General features: G+C 45.8%; 3 protein-coding genes across 5 annotated transcripts in view; 2 read left to right on the forward strand and 1 right to left on the reverse strand.

The window, feature by feature from the left end:
* ZKSCAN5 (zinc finger with KRAB and SCAN domains 5) overlaps positions 1–11,621 on the forward strand; it is a 48,650-nt gene extending 37,029 nt beyond the window's left edge. The window contains exon 7 of the transcript XR_012515296.1: positions 7,980–11,621. The gene's annotated coding sequence lies outside the window, so the exon portion shown is untranslated. The remainder of the gene's footprint in view (positions 1–7,979) is intronic.
* On the reverse strand, positions 5,544–14,525 carry FAM200A (family with sequence similarity 200 member A). Of its 3 annotated transcripts, none has more exons than XM_010344766.3 (2): positions 14,302–14,525; positions 5,544–7,757 (listed from the first exon to the last, which is right to left on the reverse strand). In XM_010344766.3, the coding sequence occupies exon 2, from the start codon at positions 7,658–7,660 to the stop codon at positions 5,939–5,941; it is 1,722 nt and encodes a 573-aa protein (XP_010343068.3). In that variant the 5' UTR covers positions 7,661–7,757; positions 14,302–14,525; the 3' UTR covers positions 5,544–5,938. The 3 variants fall into 3 exon arrangements, with proteins under 3 accessions (XP_010343068.3, XP_010343067.3, XP_074246539.1); XM_010344765.3 differs by lacking the exon at positions 14,302–14,525 and adding an exon at positions 11,089–11,175; XM_074390438.1 differs by lacking the exon at positions 14,302–14,525 and adding an exon at positions 11,089–11,174 and having other exon boundaries at positions 5,544–7,727.
* Positions 14,526–14,992: 467 nt separating this feature from the next.
* Positions 14,993–23,208, forward strand: LOC120360097 (uncharacterized). The gene is given in 6 exon segments (XM_074390444.1): positions 14,993–15,111; positions 17,484–17,646; positions 18,785–18,870; positions 19,264–19,390; positions 20,764–20,934; positions 20,937–23,208. Coding segments are annotated over 5 exon segments (543 nt in total). The 5' UTR covers positions 14,993–15,111; positions 17,484–17,510; the 3' UTR covers positions 20,960–23,208.
* The last annotated feature ends 1,789 nt before the right edge of the window (positions 23,209–24,997 follow it).

Genomic DNA, 24,997 nt, shown 5'->3' on the forward strand with positions numbered 1-24,997 from the left:
CGGGGCCACCTGGTGGTGATGAGGGCTGAGCTTGGCCTGAAGCTTCTGCCACTCTGACTACATATTACAATTTTGTTTCAGTGTGGATTCTTCCATGCACCATCCCAGTGGTGCACGTAAAGTGCTCCCACACTCAAGGCAATGATAGTACCTCTCCCTGGTGTGGTTCATGGTGATGCCTGAGCTGGAACTAAAGCTTTTCTTGTACTTGCCACATGTTTGAGGCCTCTCCTGGGTGTGCACTCCCAGCTCTGCTCTGGCTGGAACTTTTCCCACATTCTTTACACTGGTAGGGCTTCTCTCTGGCATACCATGTTAGCACATCTTCACATTGGACCTCTCTCTCCTGATCACCTCTTCCTGGCCTTGCCCACCTTGCAAACCATGGCCAGTTTATTGTTTGATTTCTCCTCATAATTTCCTGGCAGGTATTTTTTCACTGCTTTCTGCCTTGAAGGCCTTTTCCTTCTTCATGTTAGAATCCAAAGGCAAAAGTAAAAAGTGAGGGTGCTAGTCTTGAAATAGGGTGTGGAAGTAGGAAAAAAAATAACTGGAACAATTAGATTAAGTGCTAGTTTCTTTGAATGAAGTAATTTACAGACCTCAAAGGCAAAGCTAGAAGGAAGGTAGCTTTGGGTGACTCTGTTGAAACAACCCCTAGCAAGGTTTTTTGAGATGGAGTCTTTGTCAGCCAGGCTGGAGTGTAGTGGCATGATCTCAGCTCACTGCAACCTCTGCCATCTAGGTTCAAGCAATTCTCCCACCTTGGCCTCCTGAGTAGCTGGGATTACAGGTGCCCACACTCAGCATTTTTTTTTTTTTTTGAGATGGAGTCTCCATCTGTTATCCAGGCTAGAGTGCAGTGGCTTGATCTTGGCTCAGTGCAACCTCCGCCTCCAAGGTGGGAGGATCTCTTGAGCCTAGGGGTTCAAGACCAGCCTGGGCAACAGAGTCAGACCCCACTTCTACAAAAAATAACAAAATTAGTGGGCTGTGGTGGCACATGCCTATAGTTCCAGGAGGCTGTGGTGGGAGGATTGCTTGAGTCCAGGAGATTGAGACCGCAGTGAGTTGTCATCATGCCAACCTGGGAACCACAGAAAGGGTCTATCCACACCCCCCTCCCCGGAGCCTGCGTCAAAAAAAAAAAAGAAAAAAAAAAAAAATATATATATATATATATATAGCCTTACGTGTCGGGAGCAGTTGGGACGGCACGTCTGCCAGGGATCTCTCGACCTGCAAGAAGGTCCCAATACCTAGAAGAGAGAGCGCGCAGAAGAAAAGAGAGATAGAAAGCGGGGTCTGGAGGGCTGAATAGGCAGTGCCGAAACAGCAAGTTTATTTTTTCAAAGGCCAGGAATAAATACATTCCCTCGGCTTTGGCTTACGTCATTGCAAGAGGAAATGCAAATCTATACCTTACATGGCCTATACAATAGAGAAGTCAGATACACAATCAGTGGTTGTAAAAAGTAATAGAATTTCCTGTGATCATAAAGCTTATTTACATCTAGACATTGTACCTCATGAGTGCAGGTGTTTCTGGTTTGATCTTGTTTTAGAACTCATACGTGAAAAGGTTTTCTGGTTTTACTCATCAGAATATCTTTTAACCAGATTCTCCTTTGTCTGCTCCTGACTCAACTTATCTGAATTCCCCCTATTCAGGCATCTCTGTGTCTGGGATCAAAATCATCCGTATCGTGGCATTTGCTTTGCAAATGTCCACATGGTAGGGTTCCCCACACTTACATAAATCTTGGGCCACTTTAGTTAGGGAGTGACAGTCCTATGACTAACTTGGGTCTCCTGACTCCCATCCATGGGACTTTTTACTAATGCTCACCTTCTAACTCCAGTTCCACTTGTCTCATGTCAAAAACCCCAATTTCAGCATCTCCAGGTTGGGGTCCAGGCACCTCACCACCCCTTTTGCTTATGCCCCATGCTGCAGACTCTATGCTTGCCTTGGCAAGGCCATTGGGCAGTATAGGCACGTGGGGCACCCGGAGCAGGTGACACACATGTTCACTGTGCCAACTGCATGTGCTCAATGCTCGCCTGCAGGCCTAGCCACACAGAGTGGGTATGGGACACTGGAGTCTTTTGCAAAACTACAGTTCTGGCTCTGGATTTTCTCAGATCATGACTGTGGCCAAGCCAGGGGCACGAGCTCCCAATAGTGTCCAGTGAAGGGTAGGCTGGGTCTGTCCTGCCACTTGCCATACTGGGCTGGTTGGGACCAAGGACTTGGAGGAGAAGCGCCCTGCACTGTTGGTGTGCCCACTCCCAAGGCCTTTCTTCCCCAATCCAGGAAGCAGCCCTGAGTAGTGGTTTGCACCCGGGTGTGGGTTCTGTTCTGCAGCCCAGATTCTGTCCACAGTCTACGAAGGAGCAACCTAATACCAGGAGTCTGTGAGCTGGAGTGCCTGTGACAGGGGGTCCCCAGCTCTGGGCAGAGGAAAGGCTTGGGCCTCAGGCAGGCCCAACCCACCCTTAGCTGGTCAGTGTGGGGACTGCAGTGTGGGGCTGCAGAGGGCCAAGGAAAAGGAGAAAGGGTCAATGAGCAGCTACGCCTGGCTCTTTCTGGTACAGAAGCACCAACCCCTGAAAGTGGATAGAAGCACTTTTAAGTTTGAAGTTTAGAAAACTACAGGCTTCACCTTGTACCCCAGTGATAGCTAAACTAGCAAAGTGATGGCCACTGTCTGATGTGTCCAACAGACATGCTGTTTGTCCATCACCATGTTTTAGGTATCTTTGAGGCAACATTAAAAATTGGATTTCAAGCCAGGTTCAGTGGCTAATGGCTGTAATTCCAACACTTTGGGAGGCTGAGGCAGGAGGATCACCTGAGGCCAGGAGTTGAAGGCCAGCCTGGGCAACACAGTGAGACCCCTGTGAAAATAGGGGTAAATGAAAATGATGAGATAGGAAGATTGCTTGAGCCTGGAAGAAGAGGCTGTAGTGAGCCATGATTGCACAGTGCATTCCAGCTGGGTGATGGAATAAGACCTGTCTCAAAAAAAAAAAACAAGCCGGGCGCGGTGGCTCAAGCCTGTAATCCCAGCACTTTGGGAGGCTGAGGCGGGTGGATCACGAGGTCAAGAGATCGAGACCATCCTGGTCAACATGGTGAAACCCCGTCTCTACTAAAGATACAAAAAAATTAGCTGTGCATGGTGGCACGTGCCTGTAATCCCAGCTACTCAGGAGGCTGAGGCAGGAGAATTGCTTGAACCCAGGAGGCGGAGGTTGCGAGATCGCGCCATTGCACTCCAGCCTGGGTAACAAGAGCGAAACTCCGTCTCAAAAAAACAAAACAAAACAAAAAAAAAACAACACCATCATTGCTGTCTTCCTTCTTGTGTCCTTTTTTTTTTTTGAGATGGAGTCTTGCTCTGTTGCCAGGCTAGAGTACAGTGGTGTGATCTCGGTTCACTGCAACCTCTGCCTCCCAGGTTCAAGTGATTCTCCTGCTTCAGCCTCCCGAGTAGCTGGGACTACAGGCACCCACCACTATACCTGGCTAATTTTTGTTTTTTTTTTTTTTTTTAAAGATGGGGTTTCACCATGATGGGCAGGCTGGTCTTGAACTCCTGACCTCAGGTGATCCGCCCACCTTAGCCTCCAAAGTGCTTGGATTACAGGCGTGAGCCACTGCACCTGACCTAATTTTTGTATTTTTATAGAGACAGGGTTTCACCGTGTTGGCCAGGTTGGTCTTGATCTCTTGACCTCATGATCTGCCTGCCTCGGCCTCCCAAAGTGCTGGGATTACACGCATGAGATACCAAGCCTGGCCTTTTTTTTTTTTTTTTTTTTTTTTTTTTTTTAAGATGGGAGTCTCATTCTGTTGCCCAGGCTGGAGTGCAGTGGCACAATCTTGGCTTACTGCAGCCTTCACCTGTGGGTTCAAGTGATTCTTCTGCCTTAGCCTCCCAAGTAGCTGAGACAACAGGCACCCACCACCACACCCGGCTAATTTTTGTACTTTTTTTAGTAGAGATGGGGTTTGACCATGTTGGCCCGGCTGGTCTTGAACTCCTGACCTCAAGTGATTCACCTACCTCGGCCTCCCAATGTGCTGGGTTAACAGCTATGTGCCACTGTGCTGGGCCACTTGTGTCCTTTTTGAAAACAGGGGAAGTCACAGAAATATTCCAATAGAAGGCCTCAATGTCTCATTAGCTGAATCATAACACATGCCAATATCTAAAAAAAACCCAGCATAGTGTTAAACTGAGACTGGTATTAAGACTCACTTCTGGCTGGGCGCAGTGGCTCAAGCCTGTAATCCCAGCACTTTGGGAGGCCGAGGCGGGTGGATCACAAGGTCAAGAGATCGAGACCATCCTGGTCAACATAGTGAAACCTTGTCTCTACTAAAAATACAAAAAATTAGCTGGGCATGGTGGCACGTGCCTGTAATCCCAGCTACTCAGGAGGCTGAGGCAGGAGAATTGCCTGAGCCCAGGAGGCGGAGGTTGCGGTGAGCCAAAATCGTGCCATTGCACTCCAGCCTGGGTAACAAGAGCGAAACTCCATCTCAAAAAAAAAAAAAAAAAAAAAAAAAAAGACTCACTTCTGGCTGGGCATGGTGGTTCACACCTGTAATCTCAGCACTTTGGGAGGCTGAGGTCAGGAGTTTGAGACCAGCTTGACCAAAATAGTGAAACCCCATCTCTACTAAAAATACAAAAATTTAGCGGGGTGTGGTGGCAGGGCATCTATAATTCCAGCTACTTGGGAGGCTGAGGCAGGAGAATCCCTTGAATCCAGGAGGTGGATGTTGCAGTAAGCCATGGTCACACCATTTCACTCCAGCCTGGGCAAAGAGAGTGAAACTCCATCTTAAAAAAAAAACAACAGAAGGAATACTATGTAGATTGAAAAAGAAAAAAAAAGTAAAAACAAAAGAAGACTTACTTCCTGGAATTAGAACAAAAAAGGAAAAGCACAGAGACAGTGAGTAAATGAATGTCAATAAGGCTCTGATGGAAAAGAGAAAGCAAGGTGATGGTGGTGGACAGGGAAACAGATTAGAGCATAAAAATAAGTGTTAAGAGAACTATTTAAAAAATTATTTTTGAGACAGGGTCTCTCTCTGTCGCTCAGGCTAGACTGCAGTGGCATGATCATAGCTTGACTTGCTGGGCTCAAATGATCCTCCTAGACTGCAGTGGCATGATCGTAGCCTCGACTTGCTGGGCTCAAATGATCCTCCCACCTCATCCTCCTGAGTAGCTGGGAATACAAGTGCACGCCACCAAGCCTGGCTAAGGTTTTGTATTTTTTGTAGAGAGGGGATTTCAATGTGTTGCCCAGGCTTGTCTCAAAGTCCTGGCCACAAGCAATCCATCCACCTTGGCCTCCCAATGCTGGGATTACAGGTGTCAGCCACTGTGCTGTCCTCTTTTCAAAATTCTTGACAGTAATTTACAGAAGGACATATATTTTATATCATCTTGTACACATACACACATTCATGTAACAAACCAGTTTCATGAAATATACTATGTAGTAAAATAAAAACCTAGTTAATTGCAAATGTAATTTTATTAACATTTTAATACAACATACTGCAAAATCCCTTAAAAAGTACAGACACAATTTTCTTTTTTTTTTGAGATGGAATCTCACTGTTGCCCAGGCTGGAATGCAGTAGCATCATCTCAGCTCACTGCAATCTCTGCCTTCCTGGTGTAAGAGATTCTCGTGCCTCAGCCACCCTAGTAACTGTGACTGCAGGCATGCACCACCACGCCTGGCTAAGTTTTGTATTTTTAGTAGAGATGCAGTTTCACCATGTTGGCCAGGCTGGTCTCGATCTCCTGATATTAAGTGATCTGCCCACCTCGGCCTCCCAAAGTGCTGGGATTACAGGTGTGAGACACCATGCTCTGCTAAACACAAAATTTTGTAAAGATTTTATTTAATGTGATGGGTGTGCTTGTCTGTTCATAAGTTCCTTCCAGTCAGGAACACATGAAGATAATGCTACCCGCATGTCTGGTGCACTATTGAGCCTATTTCTTTTCTTCGTTTTTAATCGTGTCAAGATTGAAAATCCTAATTCACACAAACAAGTATTTGTGAATGGTAGTAACAGCAATATACTCTTCCTACTTAGCAGTGGAAATTCATCTTTAATCTTAATCCAAAATGCTGATAAACTTAATGTCTTATAATAATTCTTTAGTGTGAATGATGAACTGAGCTGCAATAATTCATTCTCTTCTTCAGGCTCCAAGTTTAACTCAATTATTGATTCTGGGTTTTGAAAAGCAAATGGATCTTTCATCCAAATATTTTCCTTTAATGATTGAAATTTCTCTTCTGGAAAGTAATAATTAAAAGTTTGAGACAAAGAAGTGAGATGCAACAATATCTCTAACTTTATTTCTTTTAAGCAGTCTTCATTAATAATGTTCTCTTCAATGTGTTGCAATAATGTTGGGAACATATAGTAGCTGGGGCGATTACTTTTAAGTCTTGCTTGCCACAGCAATAATGTTTTTTGGAATCCTAGAATATGTTCAAGATACTGAAATATATCATTGTTTTTCCCCTGTATTTTCAGGTTTAATTCATTAAGAATGCTAAAAATATCACTTAAATATGCCAGTTTTGTTACCCAGATATCATCTTCAAAAATACTTGCCAAATGAGATTGCTTTTCAATGAGAAAAATGTAAATCTCTTTCCTGAGTTCATATACTCGGCTCAATACTTTTCCCTGAGAAAGCCAACGAACTTCGGTATGAAACAATAAGTGGGTATGGTTAATTCCAATCTCTGAACAAAATACTTCAAGAAGTCGGCTATTCAGTGAACTTCCTTTAACAAAATTAACAATTTTCACTGCATTTCTCAATACATCCATTAGACTTGGTGAAATTTCTTTGGATACCAAAGCTTCTCGATGAATAAAACAGTGATTCCAAAGAGCACTGTTGTGGGTTGCTTCTAACAATTTTTCAATAAGTCTGCTATGTTTTCCAGTCATATTTGCTGCTCCATCACTTGAAATTCCTTTACAGTGTTTCCAGTTTAATTTATACTGACCAACAATGCAGTTTTCTAATTCAGTAAATAAATCCAATCCAGTTATGTGTGAATTTAAGTTTAAACAACATAAGAGGTCCTCTACAAAATCATCTTGCCACACATATCTGACATAAACCAAGAGTGTTGGACCACTTGCAATATCAGTGCTCTCATCAAGTTGGATGGCAAAGTCTACACCAGACTGCAGCCGTGTAATAAGCATTGCTTCCAAATGTTTTGCAATCGTACAGATTCGACGAGAGATTGTATTATCACTAAGAGGTATAGTTCTTAGTTTATCAGCTGATTTATCATCAAAAATTGTACGTACCATATCCATACATGCTGGAAGGATAATTTTTTCAGCTGCAGTGTGAGCCATTTTCTCTTTTGCCACTCTATATGCAACCAAATATGATGATAATAAGGCTCTCTCATTCATAGTTGTAGAGCCACTGAGAACTTGTGGTGATGACTCTACTTTGTTTTTTTCCTTTTGAAAATGGTTTTCTTCCTCTTCTTCCTCCACCTTCACTATCAGAATGCCTTTCATCTCCTGGGTACCCCGTGGAGACCAATGTATAGTATCCCTTGATTCAGGAGTCATTATTCGGGTTCCAGGAACTGGCTCACTTGATGGAAATAGGATGTTTTGCAGGGCTGTGCTTTGTGACCTAGGTTTTATAAGATCAGGTTTTACTATCCTGCAGGGTAGAAAAATGTAACAACAGTATTAAAAAGCAACATGGTATTGCTGGGCTGCTAACAATGCATACAAAACAATTCACTAAATCTAGTGGCATGACACGGTAACTGTCATTCATGTTGCCTGTGTGTCGGGGAGATTTGATGTATTATATACACCACTAATTTAATACCCAGGGAAACCTTACGAGGTTCACATGATTACTACTCTTATATTACAGGTGAAAAAATAGAAGCTCAGAAAGATTAAATGTGCCTAACAACCCACAGTAAGTATAGAACCAGCGCTCAAATCCAAGTCTGAAACCAATGTCCTAAATATGTTGCTGCCCACTCTAAAAACTGATCTGGTCCCTCTTAAAAATGATCACCAAGGGCTGGGTGCAGTGGCTCACGCCTGTAATCCCAGCACACTGGGAGGCTGGGGCGGGTGGATCACCTGAGGTTGGGAGTTCGAGACCAGCCTGGCCAACATGGAGAAACCCTGTCTCTACTAAAAATACAAAAAATTAGCTGGGCGTGGTGGCAAATGCCTGTAATCCCAGCTACTTGGGAGGCTGAGGCAGGAGAATCGCTTGAACCTGGGAGGTGTGGGTTGGGGTAAGTTGAGATTGTGCCATTGCACTCCAGCCTAGACAACAAGCGTCAAACTCCGTCTCAAAAAAAAAAAAAAAAAAAAAAATCACCAAAGTAGGATATAGAAGATGATCCACTGGGGCATAGGGAAAAAAAATTAGAACTTGTATTTATTTCTTAAAAATAAGTTAAGGCCAGTGGCTCACACCTGTAATCCAAGCACTTTGGAGGCCAAGGCGGGCAGATCACCTGAGGTCGGGAGTTCAAGACCAGCCTGACCAACATGATGAAACCCGTCTTAAAAAAAAAAAAGTCGAGCCGGGCGCGGTGGCTCAAGCCTGTAATCCCAGCACTTTGGGAGGTCGAGGCAGGTGGATCACGAGGTCGAGAGATCGAGACCATCCTGGTCAACATGGTGAAACCCCATCTCTACTAAAAATACAAATAAAAAATTAGCTGGGCATGGTGGCGCGTGCCTGTAATCCCAGCTACTCAGGAAGCTGAGGCAGGAGAATTGCCTGAACCCAGGAGGCGGAGGTTGCGGTGAGCCGAGATTGTGCCATTGCACTCCAGCCTGGGTAACAAGAGCGAAACTCCGTCTCAAAAAAAAAAAAAAAAAGTCGAGCCGGGCGCGGTGGCTCAAGCCTGTAATCCCAGCACTTTGGGAGGCCGAGGCGGGTGGATCACGAGGTTGAGAGATCGAGACCATCCTGGTCAACAAGGTGAAACCCTGTCTCTACTAAAAATACAAAAAATTAGCTGGGCATGGTGGCACGTGCCTGTAATCCCAGCTACTCAGGAGGCTGAGGCAGGAGAATTGCCTGAACCCAGGAGGTGGAGGTTGCGGTGAGCCGAGATCGCGCCATTGCACTCCAGCCTGGGTAAGAAGAGCGAAACTCTGTCTCAAAAAAAAAAAAAAAAAAAGTTAAGCAGTATAATTATTGGGTATTATGAATACTGAAACATTTCATGTTACATAGATCCATGAATTATTCTAGAGGGAGAATGAGATTTCCACAACACATGGGACGGACAAAGCACCCTGACTTCCTTGTTTGTTTTTAGTACATTGCAGTATTTCCCCATTCATGTGACCTTAGTAGATTTGGAGATATTACCTAAATTCATGTGAGCTTAGTGAATTCAGAGGTATTACCTGACTTTACTAAATGAACCCCATCTTTTCGTTGGTATTGTGTCACTTAGCCTTTCTCAGTAATGTAAACAACTTTCTGTATGTTGGTGGCACAACTGGAAGTGAATGAAGGGCAGCAGGTTTTGCTTAGATGAATGTTAAATTCAGTTTATCAGTGAATTCCAAAATTGGAAGGGCCCCTGAGATAATCTATTTTACTTTACTTATGACATGTTTGAGACTTGATAGGTCTCTGTGTTTTCATCCAAGAACATCAATGGGAGAACTGGTACCAGTCTCCTAATGGTCCATTACATTGTCCACAAATTCCCTTCTTTACCCCTCCATGTCAAGCATAGATACTTCCTACAACTGAAACCCCCCCATGTCCGAAACTGCTCATTTAAAACTCTTCCTGGCAGGGTGCAGTGGCTCATGCCTGTAATCCCAAAACGTTGGTAGGCGGAGGCGGGCAGATCACCGGAGGTCAGGAGTTTAAGACCAGCCTCGCCAACATGGCAAATCGCCATCTCTACTAAAAGTACAAAATTAGTCAGGCGTGGTGGTGGGCACCTGTAATCCCAGATGCTCAGGAGGCTGAAGCAGGAAAAGCTTGAAACCGGGCAGCGGAAGTTGCAGTGAGCCGAGATCTCGCCACTGCACCCCAGCCTGGGCGACTCTGTCGCAAAGCAAAACAAAACAAACGAAAAACAACGCTAAAGCCTTGAAACTGAAAGGAAAAGGGTCCAGTGTAAATAATCTTTTCTTTTTTTTTTTTTAAGTTTTAGAGACGGGGCTTCATGTAGGCCAGGCTGATCTCGAATTCCTGACCTCAGGTGATCTACCCTCCTTGGCCTCCCAAAGTGCTGGGATTACAGGCGTGAGCCACCATGCCCAGCAATAATCTTTTCCTATTGCATCCCAATCACTTCTTTATTCAGTAGGCTTCAAACACTTTTTTTTTTTTTGGTTTGTTTTTGAGACAGAGTCTTGCTCTGTAGCCCAGGCTGGAGTGCAGTGTCGCAATCTCCGCTCACTGCAACCTCCACCTCCCGGGTTTAAGTGATTCTCGTGCCTCAGTCTCCCAACTAATATTACAGGCGTGTGCCACCATACCTAATTTCCGTATTTCTAGTAGAGACAGAGTTTCACTATGCTGTCCAAGCTGATCTTGGAACTCCTGACTTCAAGTGATCTGCCCGCCTAGGCTTCCCAAAGTGCTGGGATTACAGGCGTGAGCCACCTGCCCGGCCTTCACACTAATCGCTACCATAATGGTGGTGGGTTTGAGGGTGAACATTATCTGAGGACACGGGCTTAACAAGCCTATCCTAATTAAAAAAAAAAAAACTGTAAGGCCAATGACACTTAGTACCGTGTAAGACTGCCCGAATTTTACAACTCGGGGTTCCTAGGAAACCAGAAAAGCCCTCACCAGAAGGAAAACCAGTGGGGACAACTGGGGAGCACAGATAATCTGACTGGGGATCATTTTGTCCGCACGTCTTTGGGGTGAAAACCCAGGACTCAGAAACCAGAAGGAACACGCAGACCGCCTCTCCTCAGTCCCAGGACTGTCTCATTCCTGTCCGGAAACCAAAACTTTGTTCCCTTCCCACCTGTACCCAGCACGCCTCTGCTGGAAGACAGCGCTTGCCACCGCCGAGGCTGGCGCGACCCGCTTTCACTTCGTCCGGGGCGGTTGTGGCGAGGGGATTGCAGGACACAGCAGTGCACGTCCAACTCTGTCCCCGCCCGGAGAAGTCTGGGGTCCTGGGATAGAAGGGGTTGTGACTTCGGGGATCAGAAGCACTGAACTCACACCCAGACCCTCTGGACATCAAAGCCCAGGGAAAGCGTCCCAAAACCCGGAAGTGCGTCACACCCGCTTTCCGGGGTTGCGCTCAGCTTCGGGGTCCTCTCTAGGATCGCGGGAGGACTTTGCATCCCTGTGTAGGGTTCTAATCTCGGGTTTGGGGATCTTGCTCCTCAGCTTGTCCGCTCCGAGGAGGTACACGGGGCGGGGAAAAGGGGATGAATTTTCCTTTATACTGCTCTGCTCAGATACTTACATGTTCCTTCTATTTTTCTTAATGATGGCAATAATTGTAATAATTGTAATTATTATCAAACAATAAAAATAGTGATTGTGTGTCTGTGGCAGAGGAGATGAATGAAACAAGGGTGGAGACAGAAAGATCAAGAATAAATGTTTTCACAAAACGAAGAGGCTGTCTCTTTTGAGATGCTGATTATGTACGTATTGCCAGTTGAATGGGCAAAACACTAGATAGTTATAAAATTCTGAACTTGTCTTATGTTTCCTGGGAGTTTTCAGATTAGCAATGGTGAAACCATAAGTTGAATTTGAGGCGTTTTTGCTGTCCAAGTGTTATCAGAATAATTAGGGCTTCTATGATTAGATAGGAATAACTTCACCTTTTTTTTTTTTTTTTTTTTTTTTTTTTTGAGACGGAGTCTTGCTCTGTCACCCAGGCTGGGGTTCAGTGGCGCGATCTTGGGTCACTGCAACCACTGCCTCCCAGGTTCAAGCGATTCTCCTGCCTCAGCCTCCTGAGTACCTGAGAGTACAGGCGCATGCCACTACGCCCGGCTAATTTTTATATTTTTAGTAGAGACGGGGTTTCACCATGTTGGCCAGGCTGGTCTTGAATGCCTGAACTTGTGATCTGCCTGCCTCAGCCTCCCAAAGTGCTGAGATTACAGGCGTCGCGCTCGGACAACTTCACCTTTTATAAAACAGTAACTGAGACCTTGAATGGCTGTGACTCTAAGTCTGGGCAAGTCTGTGGTACAGCGCAACAAGAGAAAAGCCCACGAAAGGAACAACTACGTGTTACAGCCTATGATTGCATGGTATCCCGAATTACCTTCTAGGCCCTGACTAATGTTCCATAGCTTATGGTTGTTGTTTTTTACAGGGATAGAAGTTCTCAACCTATGGGGTTTGATCTGGCTGTGGTTGCCTTTTTCTACTTCCCCATGAGTCTTCTCAATAATCCACTTTGGAGCCCCCCTCCGTCTGCCTGTACGGGGGAGCCTCTTCCTTCTGCGTTCTCTTTTCTTGCTTGCCAATTAATCTCTCCACTCCTTAAAACCAATAAAAAAAGAAAAAAATCTTAAAATTATACAAGTATTCCAATTTTATTTTTTCAAAATTGTTTTGGCAATTCTAAATCCCTAGTATTTCTATATAAACTTTAGAATCAGTTTGTTAATTTGTACTAAAAAACCAAAATAGGCCAGGCATGGTGGCTCACCCCTGTAATCCCAGCACTTTGAAAGGTGGAGGTGGGTGGATCACCTGAGGTCAAGAGTTGGAGACCAGCCTGGCCAACATGGTGAAACTCGGTCTTTACTAAAAATACAAAAATTAGCCAGGTGTGGTGGTGCCCGCCTGTAATCCCAGCTACTCCAGAGGCTAAGGCAGGGTAATCACTTGAACCCAGTAGGTGGAGGTTGCAGTGAGCTGAGATTGAGCACTGCACTCCAGCCTGGGCGACAGAGCGACTCCGACTCAACCAAAAAAAAAAAAACAAAAACAAAAAAAAAAAACCAAAAACAAAAAACAAAACAACAACTTTTATGAGTTGTTTCCATCCGTGTCTCTGGTAAACTGTTGAAAGAAAAATTTTCTCAAAAGCAGAACAGCAGCTGCTGCTTCTTAGCACTCTTTATTAGGGTTCAAGGAGTATTGGTGGAAAGTGGCCTCTAAGTGGGTGCCTTTTTTGGTCCTCTCACTGGAGCCAATTGCCTGAGGCAGCTAAAACTTGGAAACAATGTGCCTCACTGCCATAGCTCACTCATCTCTGCTGCTGAAATGGTTTCCCATCACTTTGCTAATAGGTACAATCTGTGAAGGGCTTTGAGGTGGAGAAACGGCAACTCGGGAAAGAACTCCAAATCTTTAGCTCTCCTAGTATATTAAAATAACCGTCATGAAGAGGAGAAAGTACTTTGTTATCTATTGTTCCCGGGAACTTTCAATAGGAACAACAGACATCACCACAGGGTGTATTTCTATTCAACACCAGAAAAAGTTTCTCTAATTGGAGCTGTCCAGCACGAAAATGGACTAAGGAGTGCATTTTCTTTCTCTGATCCTGACTCCACTGTGACAGGTACTGTAGACTTGACAGATTGTGTCGTAGTATGAATTTAGGTTAAATCAATGATATTCAGGGGAGAAGGCAGGGAAGGAATATCAGAATCTCCAAGAAGCTGATATAGTTTGAAAAAAATATATAAATGTCACACTTCAGGTTTTCTTGTGTTTAATTTGAAATGTCAAATAACATTAAAGGATAGCCTTTGATTTGCTTAAACAAAGTAGTAATAGTTGACGTTCCTTCCAAATCACTTTTTTGATCCTCTAAGAGGCTTGCCTATGCCTTGCAGATCTAGCTCCACCCACATGGCATTATATTCTCCAAGGATCTAGGATCAGCCAGGGGTCACAATGTCCCAAGGGTTTCGGTCCCGGTGCTCCGCCTGTCCCGCCCGTGCACCATGCTTTTGCCTGTCCCTGTTTCTGCAGTTTTTAGTCTTCCCACCAGGGACGCCACTGTCAATCTCCTCAGTTTCTTTCGGTCCCATTCCAATCTGCTCATGCCCCCTCCCACCTCCGCTTGCCCCAAGACCTACTTAGTATATTTCAATCCCACGACTTAGTGGGTCCCATCGCACCGAGGCGCCCGCAATCCTCGCCTTCTACGAGTCAGAGCTGTACTACACTCTGCGCAGGCACCCCCGTGCTACTCACGGAAGCGGGACCATTAGCTCGCCCATTCTTCCACGCCTCCGACACGCACCCACTGGGTCGGGCCGCCTCCTTGCGGGGAGTCTTAAGGGTCAGCGGGAATCAGGGAGAGGCCCCGGGGGCGCGTTCCCAACATTGGTCGCAGTCATTGCTGTTTTTTTTTTTTTTTTTTTTTTTGAGACCGAGTTTCGCTCTTGTTGCCCAGGCTGGAGTGCAATGGCGTGATCTCGGCTCACCGCAACCTCCGCCTCCTGGGTTCAGGCAATTCTCCTGCCTCAGCCTCCTGAGTAGCTGGGATTACAGGCACGCGCCACCATGCCCAGCTAATTTTTTTGTGTTTTTGGTAGAGACGGGGTTTCACCATGTTGACCAGGATGGTCTCGATCTCTTGACCTCGTGATCCACCCGCCTCGGCCTCCCAAAGTGCTGGGATTACAGGCTTGAGCCACCGCGCCCAGCCCCAGTCATTGCTGTTTTAACGACTAGAGACGCCCAGTGAATTAGCACGGAGGGCCGTAGGACCGGAAAAAGACGTGCAAAGGTCGGAAAACGAGCCTGCGAAGCCTGGATCTGCAGGTCCAGTTCCTCACCCGTGGCCCTCATCAACATCCGGGACCCTCATCCGGGGCCCTCACCAACATCCGGGACCCTCATCCGGGGCCCTCACCAACATCCGGGACCCTCATCCGGGGCCCTCATGCGCGGGGCGGGCCTTCATTTGGGTCCCTGCACTCCGTCGCCGGAAGTGCCACCAAGAAGCGCCGGCCTCCTAGCTGTCTAGAGCGACCCGGGAAAGGCTGTGGTGTCCCCGAGCGCGAGTGTGTCGGTGACAGGACGGCGGCCAGGCCCGCCCCTCCCCTCGGTGAGTATCCGGAAGCCGTTCTGGGGTCGCAGCAGGGCGGCCGCTTGCTTCGCCTTCCCGGGAGAAAGAGGCGGCGTCCGGCAGGGACAGACAGCGGTTTCCTTCCCCGAGAGTGCGCGGAGGCCCGAATGCGAGGAGGGCCTGTTTCTTTTCAGCTCCGGTTCACCTCGCGGGCTGAGGGCCCCGCAGTCGGGAGCCGGCTACCGTGCCTTGGTGCGAGCTGGTCTGTATGGCCCCCCTGGCCCTTTTGGGACTGTGCTTTGGCCTAAAAGGGAAGTGGGAGGAGGCCAGCGCCGGGCGAGGCCTAATGAGGACCGAGCTGGGAGCGAGGCGAGGGTGGTGGGAGGGGGACGGTACCCTGGTTCGTCCTTGGGCCTGAAGGACGCCGCTCAAACCTGTTGGAGCCGCAGCTCTTCCCTGCGTTGCTCTCAGGATTGCGGGAAAAGGCCGGCCCAGCCAGTCCTAGTTATCGAAGGGCCTGACCCCAAAAGTGGAATTTTATCATTCGCCAAGCCCGTTTAATAAATCAGAGTGGGCTGACGGTGTTAACAAGACATCCCTAAGGGGCCTGCCGTTTTGTTTACTTATTTAAATGAATTTATTTATTTAAACGGATAATCACGGGCCGGGCTTGGTAGTTCACGCCTGTAATCCTCGCACTTGGGGAGGCCAAGGCAGGAGGATCCCTGGAGGCAAGGAGTTCGAGTCCAGCCTGGGCAACATAGCGAGACTCCCATCTCTACTAAAAATTAAAATGAGTAATCATAACTTGCATTTTTCTCGGGGGACAAACTTCAGTCTCCAAAGAAGTTTGTAAATTTTAAATATTTTGTTTATTTGAGACAGGCTGTTATCGTCATACAGGCTGGAGTACAGAGGTGCAGTCATAGCCCACTGCAGCCTCTACCTCCCAGGCTGAAGCGATTCTCCTGCCTTGGCCTCTGGAGTAACTGGAACTACAGTCATGGACCACCACGCTTGGCTAATTTTATTTATTTATTTATTTATTGATGGAAACGGGGTTTCACCATGTTGTCCAGGGTGATCTGAAACTCCTGAGCCTAAGGGATCTGCCCGTCTCAGCGTCCCAAAGTGTTGGGATTACATGCTTGAGCCACTGCACCCTACCAGTTTTATAAATAGTTTAAACTTTCCAGAGAAAGCTTTGCGCTATTAAAGTGTACTATGTTGATTTTTTTAAATGCCACGAATTCCAAATTAGAGGAGTTCAAATAACCTGCACACTTGGATCATAAGATTTGGTTCTTAAGTATTTAAAGCTGAAGCATAACCATTTTTTTCTTTTTTCTTTTTTTTTTTTTGAGACAGAGTGTCGCTCTTGTTACCCAGGCTGGAGTGCAATGGCACGATCTCGGCTCACCGCAACCTCCGCCTCCTGGGTTCAAGCAATTCTCCTGCCTCAGCCTCCTGAGTAGCTGGGACTACAGGCATGCGCCACCATGCCCAGCTAATTTTTTGTATTTTTAGTAGAGACGGGGTTTCACCATGTTGACCAGGATGGTCTCGATCTCTCGACCTCGTGATCCACCCGCCTCGGCCTCCCAAAGTGCTGGGATTACAGGCTTGAGCCACCGGCGCCCGGCCTTCTTTTTTCTTTTCTTTTTTTTGAGACAGAGTTTCGCTCTTGTTACCCAGGCTGGAGTGCAATGGCGCGATCTCGGCTCACCGCAACCTCCGCCTCCTGGGTTCAGGCAATTCTCCTGCCTCAGCCTCCTGAGTAGTTGGGATTACAGGCACGCACCACCATGCCCAGCTAATTTTTTCTATTTTTTTTTAGTAGAGACGGGGTTTCACCATGTTGACCAGGATGGTCTCGATCTCTCGACCTCATGATCCACCCGCCTCGGCCTCCCAAAGTGCTGGGATTACAGGCTTGAGCCACCGTGTCCGGCCCATTTCTTTTTTTTTTTGAGACAGAGTCTCGCTATGTTGTTCAGGCTGGAGTGCAGTGGTGCGATCTCGGCTCACTGCAATATATACTTACTGTGTTCAAGCAATTCTCCTGCCTCAGCCTCCCGAATAGCTGAGATTACAGACCTGTACCATCACACCCAGCTAATTTTTGTATTTTTAGTAGAGACGGGATTTCACCATGTTGGTCAGGCTGGTCTTTAACTCCTGACCTCAAGTGATCCACCCATCTCCGCCTCCCTAAGTGCTGGGATTACAGGTGTGAGCCACTGTGCCTGGCCCCATTTTTCTCTCTATTACTTATTTAGGATGGTTAATCATTATCAACTAATTTTTATTGAATATCTACCATGTGTAAAATACTTTGCAAAGTCCTGAGGATATAAAATGGTAGGATGTTTTAACTTATAACAGTGATTTCTCTTAATCTCACCTTGCAGTGATGGTCATTGTCCTCCAGAGCAGTGATGGAGGAAATACCAGCCCAGGAAGCAGCAGGATCACCAAGGGTCCAGTTTCAGTCTTTGGAGACCCAGTCTGAGGGTCTGTCCCCAGAGCCTCAGTTTGTGCAGGACACCGACATGGAACAGGGACTCACTGGGGGTAAGGCAGAGACAGCCCTTCTATCTAGGCAATGAGTGTGTGTGGAGGGGCTCCTCAGGGGCTCCTGGGCCTGGTGTGAGAGAGGCCAGGAACTGGAATGAGAACGTGGCCCCTAGAGGGAGGGATGAAAGTGGGGGCAGCTTTGACTCAGTTCAGTCCTAGTCTGAGCCCCTCTGTTAAGGACAGCTCATCTTTCTTAAGTAAGCAGAGTGATGGCTCCTTACTTGTGTGCTGGTTTTTCCTTCAGGCACCCTTCACTTCATCCCAGTTCTCACATCCAGAATAGTTTCTTTTGCCACATCTCACAGTCCTTTCCTGGCTCTCACTTCCTCTTAGATTCAGGACCTTTCCTTCCCCCTGTTCCCTTCACTTAGTTTCTCTTTGCTTTGTCACCTGCCATTCTGTTGCAACTGCACTGTTTCCTGACTAGTCTAAATTTGGTCAAGGAAGCAACTGTTTAATTCCTTGGTTGAGCACAGTGCCTGTGTGGATGTATACATATTTTGACTACACAGTCACACTTTTCTGTATCATGTAGGTAGGTTGGTCTTTTTTTGTTTTGTAAGAGCTGTGTCCTAGATTGCCTGTGGCCAAATAACTTGTGTGTCACTTACACAGATCGAGTGCCATAGTATGTAGAGGGCTGTGAGGCATTGTGGAACTCTGGAAAAGATTACGAGGAAACAGATGACCTTTCTTATTCTTGGGGGTCTCACACACTGGTTAAGACAGTGCCCATTCACAAGGGAAAGGCTTATCAAGTGTATAGGACAGTGCGTGGAAATGGTCAGAAGTCTGCTAAATAACCCTCGCCCAGGACAAGTCCCCACAAGTTTATGCTTTGCCCATCCGCAAAACAGGTATAGTCTTACTCTTCTATAAGAGGACTGTCATGTGGTGAAGATAAAGTGAAATAGAAGCTTTCATAAGAAGATCCTGTATCACAGGTCTAAACACGCATAAGGCATGCAAGTACTAAGAGCAGAGAAGACACACCCAATACCTGATAAATGTTCATTGGTTTTACTAGAGTATTGAGGAGGGTCCTGCTAACACCCCTTGGGCTGGAGAGGTCTCTTCTGAAAGGGAGCCTTGGGAAAGGGCTGCTCTCACTCTTCACTCCTTTCTCCTCCCTCAGCTCCACCTGTTCCCCAGGTGCCTGCTCTTCCCCATGAGGGAAGCCCAGGAGACCAAGCAGCTGCGCTCTTGACAGCCAGGTACCAGGTGAGCTGAGGAACCCTCTGCTTTTCCTTGAGGAAATCAGGGATTATTGCTACTGATGGAGTGTGGCCTATCGCTCATTCCATCTGTAGACCTTGCCTGGAATTTTTTTCAATAGCAGATGGGAACTGATCCTCTTCGGAGACCTGGACTTCACATAAACCACCTTCCATCTCCCCAATGCCAGGAGCAAACTCTGTTTTCTCTTTGTCTATGGTTGTGTGACGGGTGCTTATTAGATGTTTAAGGGTATGGGCTTTATTCCATAGGTTCTAATCTGTTCTTCCTCCTCCTCAATGTAAGTACACACTGGATACCCTCGCTATCATCTTCACTCTCTGGCCATGGTGCTACAGTGGTCTCATTCCCCAGAGCAGCCAGGATGTGTTATTTCAGGAGTTTGTGACATTCGAGGATGTGGCTGTGCACCTTACTCGAGAGGAATGGGGATACCTGGACCCTGTTCAGAGGGACCTCTACAGAGAAGTGATGTTAGAGAATTATGGGAACGTGGTCTCACTGGGTAAGGACTTCCTTATTATTCAGTTTATCTATTTAGATTTCTTTACTTTCTTGTTTCTGCATAAGTATAAGGTCTCTTGAGAAGGTCTGTAGAGTGTGGCTTAGATTCTAGGTCTTAGAACCTCTGTATCCTTATCTTTCATGTCATCTTCTCTGGGAGGGGTAATTAAGGTTCGTTTGGGGGTGCCAAGAGGAGGCATTCTCCTCCTTATTCCTAGTTCATGTTTCTGGCTATTGTGGGCATCTGTTCCCTTTTAGCAAAGGGAAACTTTCTTGTGCTTTGCCTGAGTTCTCATCCTTCTTATCTTTTCCATTTTTTGGAGGAGAGATCCTAGGGCGGCCTCCCAACCACCAACTGGACGCTTTCCTTTTTAGTATCACTGTGTCCCTGTATTGGAGAATTTCCCATTTTGCCAGAAAAAAGAAATGCTGTTTAAAAAGATAGGCTAAATTTCTTCTTGTTGAGTGGTCCCTCACCCCTTAAGATCCCCAGATGTGTATCCGGGCAGGCAGAACTTGAGACGTCATTTGAAGGCATGACTCACTGTGAGTACATTTCAGTGAGTCACCCAGATGATAATCCCATGTAACCGCACCCAGGGCAGCAGAAGTCTCAGACCTTTACCCCATACTGAGGTGGCTTCGATGCTTTAACTCATGTCTCTCCCTTGTCATTTTGAAAGGTACAGTAGGAAGCTGGGATTAGGCAAGCTGTAGTTCTGCTGGGAAGCATCAGTGGGGTTTGTCGGCAGCTCCCTTGGTGTGAGCATTGTTCTTTCACTTTAGTGGTTTTTTTTTTTTGTATTTTATTTAATTTAGTTTCAGCTTAGTTTAGTTTAGTTCAGTTTAGTTTATAGTTTTATTTTTAGAAGGAGTTTCGGTTTTGTTTCTCAGGCTGAAGTGCAGTGGTGTGATCTCAGCTCACTGCAACCTCTGCCTCCCAGATTCAAGTAATTCTCCTGCCTCAGTCTCCCTAGTAGCTGGGATTACAAGTGCATGCCACCACACCTGGCTGATTTTGTATTTTTAGTAAAGACAGGGTTTACCATGTTGGTCAGGCTAGTCTCAAACTCCTGACCTCAAATGATCCACCCTCCTCGGCCTCCCAAAATGCTGGGATTACAGGCATGAGCTACCACGCCCATCCTCCTTTTTCTTTAGTTTCTTGCTTGCTTCTGCACTTCTCTTTTTGTGTGTGTAAATACTGGATCACACATTTTCCTTTGACTTTGTCTGTGCTGGTGGCATCCAGGGCATTGCTTTGTCTCCCTGATTATGCTCAGGATTCAAGGTCTTCTTATCTCTGGGGAGGTAGCCTGCCCACTGGGATGGTTTTTAGTGTGTTTTCCATTCCTGGCTCTTTGATCTTTGTAGGCATACTTCTCCGCCTTCCCACCACCCGGATTCATAGTGTGAATTCCTGTCCGGCCCTGAGTCATACCCAGGCAAGTGCTTTCTCTGGAGAAACACTTGCAGTCCTTACGGCAGGAATCTCCAAGAGATGGCCCAAGTATCGGCTTCCCATCGATATTGCTCATCCCTGCTCGGAACTCCTTTTCCACGATTGTGAGATACTAAACTTGACTGATGGAATAGAAGCTCCCCAGGATGCCACCACTACGTAAAATCACAGCTCCTCAAATTACCTCTGCTGAATTTCTAATATTAGGGTCCAAGGAAGCCCTTTGTTGCAACCAGATGCATTTTGAATCCAGTTCATTCAGAAACCATGGTTGGTGGTCATGATCTGCTTGTGTTCTGAAAAACCAGAAAGTCCAACTTCAGCTCTTCAGTTACGGTTTTTTTCATAGGATTTTAGAATGTGAAACTTACGCTGTGTGCCCCATCTTCTGTGTAGCAGATACAATCTGCCCTGTATGGTGCCTAACTCTCCAGTGAACTCTGGGCTTTCCTCATGTTTGACATTCTGGTTCCCTCCTTCCTTGAAGTCTCTGTGGAACTCTTCAAGGTCATACCTTCCTCCCCTTTGTTCTTTGTGGTTCTGTACAGATTGATGCACTTATGTTGCCTTTCCTGATTAAGTGTTCCCTACTTCGTCCTTGGTGGAGGGGAGAAGGAAGGGCAAAGAAGTTAAATTTATTTCAGAGCATCCAAATGAATGTCTACTAAATAACTTTGTAAACTGAAAAGTGACATATATATATGATTGTAAGTACTGTTAATTTTATCTAATAATTACAGAGTTTCCAACAGTTAACCTGTCTACTTTTTGGAGTAAAGAAACTTTGTAGCAGTTTAATGCAGTCTAATAGCATTTTATGCTATAGACTGAACTTTATCCCATTTCCTCTCATGTCTGCACATACACTCAATACACATGCACACTTATACATACAAGAGACACACACATGCATGCATGAAACTCTCCTCTTCTACTCATCTTGCTTTTTATTTGAGACAAAGTCTTGCTCTGTTGACTAGGCTGTAGTGCAGTGACACGATCTTAGCTCACTGCAACCTCCACCTCCTGGGTTCAAGCAATTCTTCTTTCTCAGCCTCCTGAGTAGCTAGGACTACAGGCGAGTGCCACCATGCCTGGCTAATTTTTGTATTTTTAGTAGAGATGGGTTTCATCGTATTGGCCAGGCTGGTCTCGAACTCCTGACCTTGTGATCTACTTCAGCCTCCCAAAGTGCTGGGATTACAGGCGTGAGCCACCACACCCAGCCCTCATCTTGCTTTTGTGATCAAGTTAGCAGCATCTCCTTAGCAATTACTTTTACAATTCTTGGAAAGTCATTTTCATATTTGTGGATTCAGCAAACTCCACCTGAAATTTAACCCATTTATGCCTACTGTTCCATTATTGGAACACTAAGCTTGCAGGAGTTATTTATATCCTACTGCTCAAGGTCATCACCAAGGTCTGATTTTTCACAAAAAAATTTGTAGCCTCCTGCATAACTGGGTTGTTTATACATTTATTAATTTAACTTACTGTTTGGGGTTGTAAGATTTTTATAATTCAGTCCTACTTTCCACTTCACATAATTTTCCCATGGCAGGAGCTCCAGATTGTATTTCTCAACAGACATCAGAACATTGGTGCTTTGCTTAAGTACTTCCACTACGTAGCAGTAAATACACAGAGTACAAATAACTGAGTAAAGAAGTTGGTAATACGTAATTTTCATTACCACATTTAAAAAGGAACATATTTCAGCCAGGTGCGGTGGCTCAAGCCTGTAATCCCAGCACTTTGGGAGGCTGTGGCAGGTGGATCACGAGGTCAAGAGATCGAGATCATCCTGGTCAACATGATGAAACCCCGTCTCTACTAAAAATACAAAAAATTAGCTGGGCATGGTGGTGGCACGTGCCTGTAGTCCCAGCTGCTCAGGAGGCTGAGGCAGGAGAATTGCCTGAACCCAGGAGGCGGAGGTTGCGGTGAGCTGAGACCGCGCCATTGCACTCCAGCCTGGGTAACAAGAGCGAAACTCCGTCTCAAAAAAAAAAAAAAAAAAAAAAAAAGGAACATATTTTATTGATGATGAATGAACAGTTTGCTTCTGGGTCACTATCCATAGGGAAGTTACCTGTTAATAAGTGTGGGAGATTAAGACCCAGAAAGGGGACTGGGTTGCTTTTCACATGGGTGAGTATGGCTGGTGCCCTGTTAGATGATGGCATCAGAAACATGCTTGTTAAAATTCTAGTTGATATTAAGTAGGTCAATAGATTGGCAGTATTTGGCACATACTCTGCTTTTTTAACTTGGTGTTATGGAGGACTACAGTGATTTTGCACAGAATGTTTTCCACTGTCACAGCTATTTTTTTTTTTTTTTTTTTTTTTGGAGACAGAGTTTCACTTTTGTTACCCAGGCTGGAGTGCAATGGCGCTATCTCGGCTCACCGCAATCTCTGCCTCCTGGGTTCAGGCAATTCTTCTGCCTCAGCCTCCTGAGTAGCTGGGATTATAGGCATGCGCCACCATGCCCAGCTAATTTTTGTATTTTTTTTTTTTAGTAGAGACGGGTTTTCACCATGTTGACCAGGATGGTCTCGATCTCTTGACCTCATGATCCACCCGCCTCGGCCTCCCAAAGTGCTGGGATTACAGGCTTGAGCCACCGCGCCCGGCGTCACAGCTATTTAATATTTGTTGAGCAGCCACTTTGTTATTGGGTACTCTCTATATAAATGAGATATATACATCTCATTTAATCCTTACCATAATACTGTGAGCAGACGATATTGCTTCTATTTTATATCTGAGGAAATTGAGGCTCAGAAAAGTTAAGTGATCTTTGCGGGATCAGTGAGAGGCTTGGGACCCAGATTTTCCTCCAAAGCCCATGCTCTTTTTCACTACTTTGTGCCTGTAGGACAGTATGTCTACTACATGTGGAGTTTTTAATATTTTTAGTGAGTTGTATGTACTCTGATGACAAGAAAAATTAAAAATGCCAAGACAAATTGGAGAGGCGGGCTAGTTTATAGTATGGGACCAGAAAGGATATGCATTCAAAAAGGAAAACTCTCTGGGGACACATTGCAGTCCAACAAGTACTGATAAAAGAATGATACTGAACTCTAGGGATCCACTTTAGTCCAACAGTTATTGACAAAAGAATGATATTGCTAAGGAGAGTTACTATTTGTGTATTAAGGACCAGGAAGAAAAGTACAAAGCTTTCGGATGGCTAAAAGCATAGCTCTAATAAAAGCAACAACCCATATAATAAGGCAGATTTTAAATACTATCCTTATTTTTGAGACGATCTGTGTCGCCCAGGCTGGAATGCAGTGGCATGGTAACAGTTGACTGCAGCCTGGACCTCCCACCAGGCTCAGGTGATCCTCCTACCTCAGCCTTTTGGGTAGCTGGGACTATAGGCCTGCCCCACCATGCTAATTTTTTCTATTTTTGGTAAGAGACAGAGTTTCGGTACATTACCCAGGCTGTTCTTAAACTCCTGGGCTCAAGTGATCTGCCTGCCTCGGCTTCCCAGAGTCCTGGGATTACACGTGTGAGCCACCACCATGCTCAGCTTTAACTATTATTTTTGAAGACCAGATTAAAATAAATCTTACTAGAAAACTCTCAGGATTTAAATAATTTTTTTTCTTTTTTTCTTTTATTATTATTTCTTTAAGATGGGGTTTCACCATGATGGCCAGGCTGGTCTTGAACTCCTGACCTCAGGTGATCCATCCCCCTCAGCCTCCCAAAGTGCTAGGCTTACAAGCGTGAGCCACCGCGGCCAGCCTAAATTTTAAAAACAGAGTCTTGCAGTGTCACCCAGGCTGTGGTGTAGTGGCGCAATCTCGGCTCATTGCAATCTCAGCCTCCTGGGTTTAAGCAGTCTCCTGCCTCTGCCTCCCGAGTAACTGGGACTCCAGGTGTGTGCCACCACGCCCAGCTAATTTTTTTGTATTTTTGGTAAAGATGGGGTTTCACCATGTTGGCCAGGATGGTCTCAATCTCCTAACCTCGTGATCTGCCCGCCTCAGCCTCCCAAAGTGCTGGGATTACAGGCATGTGCCCGGCCTTTTTTTTTTTTTTTTTTTTTTTGTTTGTGAGACAGAATCTTGCTCTGTCACTCAGGCTGGAGTGCAGTGGTGCAATCTTGGCTTACTGCAAC

The sequence above is a fragment of the Saimiri boliviensis genome, chromosome 20, assembly GCF_048565385.1.
Source record: "Saimiri boliviensis isolate mSaiBol1 chromosome 20, mSaiBol1.pri, whole genome shotgun sequence".
In the NCBI taxonomy this organism is placed as follows: domain Eukaryota; kingdom Metazoa; phylum Chordata; class Mammalia; order Primates; family Cebidae; genus Saimiri; species Saimiri boliviensis.

Coding starts and splice junctions, on each gene's coding strand:
- FAM200A (XM_010344766.3), bottom strand. CDS start 7,660: ATGACTCCTGAATCAAGGGATACTATACATTGGTCTCCACGGGGTACC.